The following is a 13,356-nucleotide window of genomic DNA, read 5'->3' on the forward strand; positions in this document are numbered from 1 at the left end:
TAGCTTAGAAGAACTTGATATTGCAACAGAAACTTTTAACTCTCTCTTTTCCAGCCCTTTAGACACAGTTGCTCCGTTGCGCTTAAAGAAGATTAAAGAACATAGCCCAACGCCGTGGCACAATGAGCACACTCAGGCCCTTAAGAGAGCAGCCAGAAAAATGGAGCAAAACTGGAAGAAAACAAAACTAGAGGTGTTTCGGATTTCATGGAAGGAGAGCTCGATTGCTTACAGAGAGGCTTTAAAAGCTGCTAGATCTGCTTATTTTTCAACCCTATTAGAAGAAAATAAACATAATTCTAGGTATTTATTTGAAACTGTGGCTAAACTAACGAAAAAGAAAGCTTCATGCCCAGAAAATTCCAAGCAACACAGCAGTAATGACTTTATTAACTTCTTCACTTATGTAGACTGTGTTGACAGTTGCCATGGTTATGGCTATGACGTGATCACGTCAGGGGCGCGGGAATTGTGGGATTACGTTAGGAGAGTCTGTATTGTGTTCTAGGCTGTCTGTGCGAAGCCACAATAAAGGCTAGTGTTTCCAACACGGAGATTGTTATTTCACACACGCACATCTACATGGTGTCAGAATGGCTCAAGGACTCCGCCGTATCGACCCGCTCGTCTTCAATGAGGATATCGCTCACAACTGGGAGAAGTTCAAACGGGAATGGCGCGTTTACAGTAACGCCGGACTATCAACAGCTAGCGAAAAGGTGAAAGCCTATACATTTCTTAAACTTGCCGGCCCGGAGGCGCTTGATAAATTCGACACATTTGACTTCGAGAGGGACGAAGATCGAGAGGACCCCGACGTCCTCGTGCAGAAGTTTGAACAGCTATGCATGCCAGTAAAAAACGTAATTATGGACAGACATGCATTTAACACAACCAACCAGAAACAACACGAGTCAGTCCAGTCTTATGTTTCCACACTGAAAATAATGGCCAAGAAATGTGAGTTTGGTGCACTAAATGATGAACTGATCAGAGACCGTCTGGTCTGTGGGATTAACAGTGACCCCGTCCGTGCACAGCATTTAAAGGAGAAGAAGCTGACATTAAATTCTGCCATTGAAATCTGCATGTTACATGAACAGTCTGAGAAGGGCAACAGAGAGTTAAAGAAGGAAGCAGAGGTGTGCACAGTGCAATTCAACCCATGCTCAAACTGCGGTGGGCAACATGCACCTGACCGCAGCAGATGTCCAGCTTTCAACAAGCACTGCAACACCTGTGGGAAGCCCAACCACTTCTCAAGATGCTGCAGATCAGGAAGACCATCCACCGCCACCAGGCCAGCACAGCTCCCGCCCCCCACTGCACGTAGGGGCAGATACGCACACGTGAGTGAACTGGACATGCAACCAACACAAGAACCGACTGATGTGTTTCACTGCGAGAGCATAGAAATGTTTTACTGTGAAAGCATAGACCAACCACAGGATGTTCGTGAGCGAGATGAAAGGTTTGCTCAACTATCTGCATGCAACACTGGCAGACAACTGATTGTGAAAATTGATACTGGGGCCAAACGCAACGTAATATCCAGGGTGTTGCTACAGCACACTGATCCTGCTGCTCACATTAATCTCAGCAAGAAAGCAAACCTCGTCGCTTATGAGGGTCACATCATCCAGACTCTTGGAGCAGCAGACGTGAACTTTACTCGTGGTTTGCTGCAATTCCAGGTCGTGGACAGGAACGTTAAACCGCTGCTGGGTCTCAGAGACAGTGTCAGACTTGGTTATGTAACTTTCGCTCCAGAAGTGCATGCCGTCATCCAGCATGAAATGCCAGAGCTGTTAGAATACAAGGACCTGTTCGACAACAGCACCATTGGCAAGCTGCCTGTGGTCTACCACATGCGCCTGGATGATACTGTGCCCCCCACCATATGCGCTCCAAGACGAGTGCCGCTGGCCATGAGGGATAAGATTGTGGCAGAGCTCCACAGAATGACCAAGTTGGGAGTTATCACACCGATTCAGGAGCCTACTGAGTGGGTATCAGCCATGGTGGCCGCGAAAAAAAGAGACGGCAGCATCAGACTATGCATCGACCCTGTCAACCTCAACAAAGCACTCCTCAGGCCCCGTCACCCCCTGAAGACCGTGGAGGAGGTGATCGCCAACATGCCAGATGCCAAAATGTTCAGCATTCTGGATGCTAAGTGTGGCTTCTGGCAAGTGCCGCTCAGCAAAGACTCCTCCAAACTCACCACCTTCATGACTCCCGTGGGCCGCTATGCCTTTCTCCGAATGCCATATGGCATCACCACAGGGAGTGAGGTTTTTCAGAGGTGCATGGAGCAGCTTTTCGAGGGGCAGCCATGTACAATTGTAATCGACGTCATCTTGGTGTGGGGCCGCTCAAGAGAGGAGCATGATCTGCGCCTTCGCCAAGTCATGGACAGAATACGGGCTGTCAGCCTCAAATTGAACCCGGACAAGTGCCGGTTCAGGGTCACCGAAGTCCCCTATGTCGGTCACCTACTCACCGACCAGGTCAAACCTGATCCTGCCAAGACAGCTGCTGTCCGCTTGATTCCCCCCCCCCAAAGGAAAAGCACAGCCTCCAGAGGTTCCTAGGTATGACCAACTACCTGGCCAAGTTCATACCGGGTTACAGTGAGCTCACTGCACCCCTGCGTGAGCTCTTGTGTCAGGATGCGGACTGGTGCTGGCTGGAGCCCCACACGGCGGCATTCACCAAACTAAAAGAGGTCATCGCCAGCCCCCCGGTGCTGAAATAATTTGATGTTCACCAACCCGTGGTACTGTCAGCTGACGCCTCGCAGCATGGACTGGGTGCGGTCTGCCTCCAAAACAACAGGCCAGTGGCTTTTGCCTCAAGGGCCCTCACAGAGACTGAATCACACTACGCCCAAATTGAAAAGGAGCTCCTGGCCCTTGTCTATGCCTGCACCGAATTCCATCTTTACATATACGGACGGGCTGTGACCGTTGAAACTGACCATCAGCCCCTCATCACCATACTGAAAAAGCCACTACACACCGCCTCCGCACGCATCCAAAGGATGATGCTGCGCCTACAGCGCTATAACCTCAATGTCACCTACAAGAAGGTGATGGCTGCTCTGTTAAGTCTTCGTCGTCGGTTAGGAACCTGGGTGTGCTCTTTGATACCAATCTTTCATTTGAAAGTCACGTGTCTAGTATCTGTAAATCAGGACCTTCGCCTGGACCCGATGACAACGCAGTGCTGAAGTGCCAACTAGCCTCTCCCTATGGATGATCCCTTTACCACTCTACAGATAAAGCGTTGTGGAATATTTGCATATCTACCCCGTAGTGATAAAATAAAGATAAATTCTGTATGAAATTTATAGGCAGGACAAGTAGTTTGTTTAGGCTTGGTTTGTAGGGAATTACAAACATGCGCACATGTTTTCAAACACACATAACAATAGAATTATTTCTTGATGCGCACGTGAGCGTCATTAGCGTTTCTCACATGTTCGCGTTTAAAGTCTGTGTAGAGAGAACGTATCGTCTTAGCGGCCCCTAATTTAATAACAAATTATCCTTTTGACGGAAGTGAATCAATCAAAACTAACTTTAGCTGGATAATAACATTATTCAAGAACCGCTATAAAGCCAAAACAATCTGTTACCTTAAATTGTACGTTTATCTCTGTAAAGCAGCTTTGAAACAATCTACATTGTTAAAAGCGCTATATAAATGAAGATGACTTGACTTGACTTGATCCTTCCTTAACTTTTTTTTTTTTTTTTGAGCTTGAGCTAGTTGTTTTTTCAATTGGAAGAGCTTTTTCCTCAATAAATGTAGCTTTTTCAGTCATTTGCACCTGTTAGACAGCTTTTCTCTATTCTCTTTTGGGGTGGAAAATGCCAATGGTGGTTCTGGCAGAGACTGATGCTGTTGAGTGGGTTCTGCAGGAGAGGATCTTTCAATATTTTCCTCAGGAGGCTCTTCAAAGGAATCTTGTGTAAGATCCAGTACTGCACTTATACGTTTTGCTTCTGCCCTGTTTTTTCTTTGATTTTCCTGCCATTGCTTTCGCCTCTTCTCAGCTGCAGCATCTGATAAATTCCTGCTTGACGGGTGATCAGGATTTGAAGCCAAGATATATGCCATAGATATAAACCGTGCTATTAATTAAAAAGTATTTTTAATACTTCCAACTAGGAAGGAAGGGCACCTTTGAAATGCAGTGTGGCTCCCATGTCTCCCGGCTCCTAGGGAAGCTGCCGCACGTCCTCAGGTCAAGTTTCTCAAATCCTCACCAGGTGCCAATACCCATCCTTCTTGATCTGTCAGAGTGACTAGAGTATGAAATTCAAGTGCAGGAGGGCAGATCAAGGTTTGTTGGAGCTAGTTGTCATGGATATCCAGCACAAACACAGGAAGTGATCAGAGACTCTAAACCATTCGCTAAAAGTGCCACCATTCTGTTTGGCACAGAGAAAGCACCTCTACTGACAAAGATGACACTTACAGCCAACAAATCTGCTTCAACCCCTTACTGCCCTTACTGTGACCACCGTAAACACTCCCTCAACAATTGCAACAACTTTAAGCAGCTTACCGTTGACCATAAATTAAACTGGATAAGAGACTCCAATAAGTGCTGGCGCTGTGGGAGGAATCATCAAGTTTCAGAGTGCAATCTGAAAATGAGCTGCAAACAGTGTAATGGACGCCACCTACTGGTCCTTCATGCCTTCATACATTTCAATTAGCCTAATTGAAGACTGGGTGTATTACAACTTCAGAATTTCACGAGTTCACACTTACATACAATTATAGGAAGTAAAGTTTAATGCGCTATGTTTACTGTGGCGAGCCGCAGGAGAACGACGCAAGGCCAGTGGTGTGATTACTGATGAGCGACACCTGTGAGACGCACCAGTCGTGAGACGGAGGAGCGGTAATTTTCTTAGCAATGTTAAAGCACGCATTAACCCATCACTTGTTTAGCGTTCATGTGAATACTACATTCAGATTCACCAATCGGAATGAATTCAGTTAGATTGAAACAAAAGGTGTGCATGTAAACAATGAATGACGACTGCAGAAAGCAAAAGCCGAATCCCGGACATTTTGGATGATCTCTACGGCCGGACATGTCCGGGAAAAAGAGGATGGTAACCCCTACTACTCAGCTTTCTCCACAGAATAAGAACCTGTTAGCTTAGCTTCCAAAAAAAGATGGCGGACACTATTTGTACATTCTGTGAGTGAGATCCCACCCTCTATGGGCGGGTTGAAAACATGCGGATCTAGCGCCTTCTACTGGCTGTAGTTTTTAGCCTCTGGCCAAAAAATCCTCTGATGAAGCATAATGACTATTCCCTTTCAAGGGAACTCGAGCTGCGTCGAGACGCGGTGGGAAGGCCCTGCTTGATTGCGTTGTGAAGCACGTGTATAATCAGTCCAATGGAAAGACGAGACGTCATAGGCGGGTGACGTCATCGACCAGGAAGCTATAAAGCAACCCTAAAAAACAGACCGCGACAGCTTCTGCGCCTTCAGCAAGCGATCTGTGTATTCTGTCCTTGTCATATTTATTGTTGTCTGTCAAGTTGCAATATCTGACAGCAGGGATTGAGACGGGTCCCGCCCAATCTCAGCTTTCACCTGCCAGATCCAGTGCCTTATCTCAGGGAGAAGCACTCTCTGTGGTTTCTCCTCCCCGGGATGAGGCACTCATGCTGCGATTTTCCAGTTCCGAGGAATTGGTATCGTTAGTGTTTTGTTAAGAAAGGGAGAACAAAACAATTAAAAATGTAATGAATAAGGTAGATGTTTATGAGTTTTCAATAAATAAATAAATAAATAAGTCAGCTCATAACTCTGTTGAATAAAGAGGAGCTTATAAAGGAGGTTTTATCTAGTGCTGTTGCTAAGTTAAGTATTTACTGGCCAGCCGAACATTATGAGAGTGAGAATATAAGGAAAACTCTATATCTCAGCCTCCTCGTCGGGGAATGCCGACACTAAGGTGTCGAGATGGTGGAATAAACCGGTTTCTATTTTATGTGTTTAATCCCCAAACTTTCACTATAGTAATGTTATGGGTATTAAAGGGATAGTTCATTAAAATTCTGTCATCATTTACTCACCCTCAAGTTGTTTCAAACCTGTATTAATTTATTTCTTCTGTTGAACACAAAGAAAGATATTTTGAAGAATGTCAGTAACCAAACAGTAGTCTGTACTTTGTGTTCAACAGAAGAAATAAATTAATACAGGTTTGAAACAACTTGAGGGTGAGTAAATGATGACAGAATTTTAATTTTAAAGTGAACTATCCCTTTAAGTATCATGGTATGACAGTGCCTCGGGTTAAAAAGACGCTTGCTAGCTATCTCTCTCCCGAGTCGGCGTCATCATAACCCCGACGTTACCCACCAGCCATCATAAATAATAGATAAATATTATAAGGCAGCATTGGTGGGTAAAGTATATAAGGACATGGATGAATGTGAGGATGTCAGCACTGACGCTATACGAGAATTGCGTCGAGCAACAGATAAACTGTACCGGGGAGGGACGGTTTAGAGAAATCGTTTCTCCTCGGCGTCCTCTGGGGGAGACTCTCTGAGGAGGGTCGCAGTGCTGCCAGTTCGGTTGTTTTCCTGCTGGTGGCCACGGAGTGATATATATATAGCAGTTTTTCTGATGTAAGAAAAATAAGGATAACTTATGTCTGTTCTTCTGGACACTCCGCTTTAAAAAAACCTTGAAGAAATAAACTATTCAGCGGCGTTCCAGAGGTTTCTTCCTCACCGATCTAATGTTCCAGTCAGTTCGGGTTCCCTGCCGGCTCGCCGTTTCAGGGCACCGAGGTGTCAGCGTCCCCATACGATCCTCCGAGGAGGATTTCAGAATTCAGTTCGGTTCTCGTCTGCCCAGATTTCTTGGGGTCCTCCCCAGAGTGTTGGACCCTGAGCAGGCTCTGGTTATGGAGCAGGAAGTACTGACACTTCTGCAAAAGGAGCTATAGAAGGGGTTGCTGCTCCCAGCAGACAGTCAGGGTTTTACAGCTGTTACTTACGTAAGAGGATGAGGGGTTGCGTCCTATTCTATACCTGCGTCAATTAAACAGCAGGTTTCAGAATCTCATGTTCATAGTATGCTTACGCTAATATGATTGTGTCACAGATTCAGTCCGAGGACTGGTTTGTCACAATAGACTTGAAGGACGCTTACTTATCTATCCATCCTCATCACAGGAGGTTCCTGAGGTCTGGATGCGATGTATTAGGTGTGCAATGTATAACCCTGGTTCCCTGAGAGGGAACGAGACGCTGCGTCGCCTTGCCATACTCCCTGCATGCCTGTGATCGACTTGCTTCACCCGCCTATGACGTCTCATCTTTCCATTGGACTGATTATACACGTGCTTCACGATGCAATCACGTAGGGCGTTCCCACCGTCATCTGAGGATTTTTTTACAGACAAAAAATACATAAATCTCTTGTCTCAGGGGGATATGAGGGAGGGAAGCACGGTAATTTGAAAATACTACAGATTTTCTACTGATACAAAGCTTAATGCTAACTCCTGAAGGATCCATTTAAGATATGGCTTCTTGCATGCAACATTACCAGGTGGTGGTGCTGAATTTGTTGATATCGATGGCTAGAGAATCAATTATTCACTTGTGCAGGGGTTGCTTCACTGCGTTATGTGAGAAAGCGGCGTTCTTTAAAAAAAGGCATTAAGTTTGAACAAAGATGCACAAGCTGAGGTTTAATAAACATTGAAAAATGACAAAAAAAAAAACATCCAAAAGGAATGCAATTAAACACAGATAATTGTGTTCATTGCACGGATGTTTGCAAAACAAAACACAAAAAAGACAAAACAAAACTAAATTAAACCAAAACAACCAAATAAAACAAAACCATCAATAGATGATAAAACATAAAAAACGTGACATTTTGTGTTAGGTGTGTTAGGTTTTAAAATCTGAAATAATATATCTAGTGTTGAAAAAGAAGTCATAAAGGATTTTGGACACTTTCTTGTTTTAGCAATAAAAGTTCAAGAAGATCACATCGCTATTTCTAATAAAGAAAAATCTATAGATCTGAAAACAATCTGAAAAGAAATTTACCTCTTTTATACCAATTTCCATATTAAATTCTAAAACAAAACAATTCATAAGATATATACACCATAAACCAAAGACATTTTATAATAATAATAGATGCGTATGAAAAGTAAGACTTTAAATGCATCTTTACCTCTTTCTCCTTTCTGTCACCAGTTCTCAGCGCGAGTGTGTGTGGGAGTGAGGGTGTGTCGGCGAGTGGAGGGGACTTTGGGGGTATTTATGGTTTAATTCCGTCCAGAGCAGCAGAAATGGGTTAGGCTTCGATTGTTGATGCAGCAAGTCTGTGTCCGTCGCATTTTTTTCCGTCAGACTGCCTCTCAATAGGCCGCAAATTGACAAGAATTGCAGGGAGCGAGTCAAGAGGATTAATACAGGACCAGCTGCTGTCATCAGTGCCGGGAAACAGTGGCGTTCACAGGGGTGGTTGGGTCTCAAAATGTATTGTGCCCCTCTCTAAATGAAGTACAGGATTCAGCTCATTGCCAGATCTCATCAGCATAACAGTGTCATTCAAATACATAGATGCTAATCCAATCAGCCTAACTATTCAACGACTGGGCCAGGGGCTCCAAGAGCCATTCAAGACAAAGGGTGCGATTCTCAGTAATCTGACTCATTTCTTTTGCAATAGAGAGAACATGACTGGCAGGAATCTGGCTGGAAACTCTGATATCATCATCATAACCTTAAAATGCTAAATTCAATGTACTCAACTTTCTCAGCTTATATTGGAACCTAAATTAAACATTTAATAAATTTGTAATACAACAACCTTAAAAAAATAATTTCAATGTAAGTGTAATATTTTTATTAACTGCCACAGATTGTATTGTTTACACTAAAATGTTGTCACTGTGAAAATGAAGATAATATTGTAAAGTGATCATATGATGTCCATTTTGTCAACAGAACCTTATTTTTTAACTTCATTGGAACAGAAACAATAATGTTTATTTATCTTCAATAAAGAACACAATATTTGTAAAAGTAATACAACTTTTTAAATCTGCAATTATACTTGTAATTCAGTTTGTTATTGCTGATTTGATAATTGATGATCAGCTATATTTAATGAAGGTCAATCATGCAGAAACATTTTTAACAGAAATAAAGCACAAACTTTACCAACCTCCGATGATCTTATAATGGCGCACAAATCACAGTTTGCAGAAAAGATTATAATGCTGATTAAATGTTAAGTGATTATTAAAGATAGGAAATGAAATTAAACACTATTTATTGTTAAATGAACTATATGCAGATCAGTTTAGTCTGTATTTCGATTGTCATTAATTGTGTTTAGTCAGTGTTAAATTTAGTCATGTTATCGGCTGGATCCTGTTATCCTGGATCATGTTACTACGGAAGCCCAACGATCTCACGAATCTCTTTCAACACTTTTGCTTTATTGTTTGCGATGTTTTTTCCAGCGACCTCCATAAGATCAGTGATCATCTCAGCGCTGTAAGCACCTTGAAACGTGCAATATTTTTTCCTCCAGTCCTCAATTTTATCTGAAGAAACAGTAACACACTTAAATCAGAACACATTTTATATGTCAGATATTATTCAGGATATTGTAAGATCATAACTTGCCTCCACAGTTGACCACATTAAAGAGAGGGATGTGAATCACGGTTGGAACGTTTTTGCCTTTGAACACATAGAAGTCCTTCGGTTTCTGGAAGTCCTCACTGGGAATGTTGACCTCAGGGAAAGGGATGTTTTGTTCTCTGCACATCTTGGCAGCGTCCTTCACTGTCTGCAGTGGAAAAGCATTGCAAATCACTTTATTAAAAGTGGAAGTACTTCCAGGGGTTCATGTTTAAGCCGAGAAAAACAGATTTAAAACATGTTTAAATGTTGTTGTTTTTAATTTTTAAAATGATACACAGCATTTCAGTATCTGTCAGTGGTTTTTATTTTATGTACATTTAAAGGCGGGCGTACACGCTGCGATTTTTTGCTGTTTTACGAGCTCGCAGATTATTTTTTCACTCGGGAGAAATCGAGTGCAAATCGGTGATGCTCGCATGGTCGCGGCTCGCAGCGTGTGAGAGGAATTACGAGCCGAGCCGAGCACGAGCCGAGCACGTTATGAGCACCTCCCCGACCTCCCGATCATTTTTAAACATGTTTAAAAAATTCGGGGAGTCGGCCCGATTTTCACCAGCGTATCTGTCCCCTATTGCCAAATCATACACAACCGCCTCACAGGCTAGATCGATGGGGCTATACCTCAGTGGCAGCAACCACACAGCGTGCGCATACACTGTCACACACACACACACGCACACACACACACACACACACACTCTCTCTCTCTCTCATGTTGTTGAACGGAATGGCTACTGTCACAGTATCTGCATTTGCACACACATTTCTGTCATTTTTCTATCTGAAGCTATTGCCTGAAACATTGAAAGCTCTCACAGAGACTGTGCTGTTTAACCGCCAGCTCGGGATAAAATTCGTGCAGGAGGACAGTCGTGCCGTGTACTAGCTGCTTTGACGCGATTATCAGTTTAACTGACTCGTAACGTGTGCAATATCTCACAACCTCCCGAGTGTCCGAACTCGCACCGTGTACGCCTGCCTTAAGGTTAGTGTGACCTCTGGTGCAGGGCCGGAGTGGGGCCACTTTTCAGCCCGGGAGATTCAGGCCCAAGACCGGCCCACTTTTTCCATGGTGGAATTCCAAATTAGCATTTTTTTCCTAATTGGATAAATGAAGCAACAGTTCAGCTCATACTATTGTGTAGTTTGTATTAATACCATGGTTCAACAAATAATGTAAAGATTAAATAATAATTCAAAGAAGAAGTTAACAAAAAATATTCCATTATTCCAGAAGAATAGGTTGATAAATTAACAAAAGCAAGAAAGAAAGAAAGAAAGCATTTGAAATGTATCCCACTCTTCCACAAAGAGACATATTGAACTAATGTTTACAGTTCTGCTGCTCAGAAGCAACAACAAATAATTAAGAGGTCATTTTACTGCATACACAGATCAAGCATGAGTTTTGTTATCAATATTATTTAAATTGCATAATATTTGCAAAGTCTATGAATCGCCATTACATGTATTGAGTGATACAAAAAGGCTAATATTTTAATAAAATTTTATATTTTGCTTGTGAATAGGTTGACAAAGATACAACGTTATTAGCCGAATAATTACGTTGCAGCGTTGCTATTGCTAATCATTACTAGGCCTCTCTCTTTACCTGCTTGCCACTTGTGTTTGTCCTCTTGAAAATAAATCTGTAAGTGTCATGAATTTGTGTGGAAGCAAAGGCGATAGTCGGATCTAAATGCAAGCAGTAGACTTTAATTACTCAGAACAGGATAAACTCAGAACAAGGAACAGGAACACTCACGGAACGTACATACAATCACTGACCAGGAACAAGAGAGAACTCAGGGTTTAAATACACAAAGGGGAACAGGGAACGAGACACAGCTGGGGCAAATGACATCAACGAGAGGAACAAACTAACAAGGCAACACACCTGAAACAAAGGAACTAATAATTAAGCAGGCTAGGGATAATTGAATACAATAAGCACACACAGAATCAAGGAAACTGAATGAAATAAAACAAAGTCCAAACACACAGAAACATGAAATAAATAAAACAAAGTCCAAACACACAGAAACATGACAAAAACAGAACCTGGTCATCACAGTAAGCTGGCACATTTGGCAGCATCCTCCTCCAATGCCTTTCTTTTTTTCAACCTGGCTTTTTCAGCCCCTCCTGGCCTCTTCCTCCCATCCATCCTCCCTGACGCCTACCGTTACGGCAGGGCCGGCCCAGCTAACGTTTTGTAGAAAACGTTTTGGAAAAGACGCGCTATGGACCCAACCAACTATATGGGAGGGGAGGGGAGAACTGCCACATGGAACAACCCATGCAGAGGCTGCGCGCTGCGGTGTCCGAATGCGGAACGCGTGTAGCCTAATATTGTATTTGTAACTAACGTGACAAATGTAAAAAATAAAAATAAAAAAATAATCGAAAAGTGAAGCGGCCCACCGGGAATTCTCCCGATTCTCCAGATTACCCACCCCGGGCCTGCCCCTACGTCACAGAGTACCTCTACGTCACAGAGTACCCCTACGTCACAGAGTACCCCTACGTCACAGAGTACCCCTACTTCACAGAGTACCCCTACATCACAGAGTACCCCTACGTCACAGAGTACCCCTACATCACAGAGTACCCCTACGTCACAGAGTACCTCTACGTCACAGAGTACCCCTACTTCACAGAGTACCCCTACTTCACAGAGTACCCCTACTTCACAGAGTACCTCTACGTCACAGAGTACCTCTATGTCACAGAGTACCTCTACGTCACAGAGTACCTCTACGTCACAGAGTACCCCTACGTCACAGAGTACCCCTACGTCACAGAGTACCTCTACGTCACAGAGTACCCCTACTTCACAGAGTACCTCTACGTCACAGAGTACCTCTACGTCACAGAGTACCCCTACTTCAGGAGATTCCCTTTAACCTGAAGAGGGCAGCACTCAGACGTTTTTACACCATATATTTGAAAATTAAAACACTTTAATGTTAAAAAATGTACTCGAATCAATGAACAGAATTTATGAAGCCCCATTCTTACAGATCATTAATTAAAAAAAGTTGTTTTAGTGTTTAGTTAACCTTTAAGCACATCCCCCATCCCTCTTTCAAATGTTTACAGTTGATCATAGTGCATGATTATGTTTATCATTTGTGATCAAATTTCAATGAGGAGCAAAGTGTGCTGACTCAGATTAAAAGGTTTAAGACTTGATTTCCTGCTAAGACAAAAGCTGAGATAAAAACCCCTGCAAATGCAATAAAGCAATAAAATGCACCTCTGGAGAGAAGATCTCAAAGAGCATATTTACATTCACTTATTTTAATTTACTAAAACATTCTTTCCTTCTGCCGTCATTCATTTTAGTTACTTCATTTCTTAATTTGCTATGCATCCCAATCCTCCTTGTCATCTCTCTCAAACAATGTTTTTCAACTCATTAACAATCCATGGTGACCTAACATTCTTCACTGTGCATTTTTCATAGGTGCGTGTTTGTCCACCAAAGGGTGAAATAATCTTTCAAATGCTGACAATGCATTATCAGGATGAACTTCCTTATAAACATCAATCCAACATACATTATTAACGTCTGTATAAAATGATTCTTGACTGAATCTCTTATATGATCTTTTATAAATTA

General features: G+C 42.8%; 1 protein-coding gene across 1 annotated transcript; it reads right to left on the reverse strand.

Annotated features, from left to right (window-relative positions):
- Nucleotides 1-8,905: 8,905 nt before the first annotated feature.
- Nucleotides 8,906-11,420, reverse strand: LOC306995653 (cytosolic phospholipase A2 gamma-like). The gene is made up of 3 exons (XM_079607437.1): nucleotides 11,344-11,420; nucleotides 9,711-9,876; nucleotides 8,906-9,628 (listed from the first exon to the last, which is right to left on the reverse strand). Exons 2-3 carry the CDS (start codon nucleotides 9,853-9,855, stop codon nucleotides 9,474-9,476), a joined length of 300 nt encoding a protein of 99 aa, XP_079463563.1. The 5' UTR covers nucleotides 9,856-9,876; nucleotides 11,344-11,420; the 3' UTR covers nucleotides 8,906-9,473.
- Nucleotides 11,421-13,356: the final 1,936 nt, after the last annotated feature.

Source organism: Phoxinus phoxinus, assembly GCF_949152265.1.
Source record: "Phoxinus phoxinus genome assembly, chromosome: 3".
Classification (NCBI taxonomy): Eukaryota; Metazoa; Chordata; class Actinopteri; order Cypriniformes; family Leuciscidae; genus Phoxinus; species Phoxinus phoxinus.

Excerpts from the sequence above, each read along its gene's own strand:
- LOC306995653 (XM_079607437.1), bottom strand. The coding sequence starts at position 9,855 with ATGTGCAGAGAACAAAACATCCCTTTCCCTGAGGTCAACATTCCCAGT. Across the intron at positions 9,629-9,710 it reads TAATGTGGTCAACTGTGGAG|ATAAAATTGAGGACTGGAGG; the intron begins GCAAGTTATGAT and ends CTGTTTCTTCAG.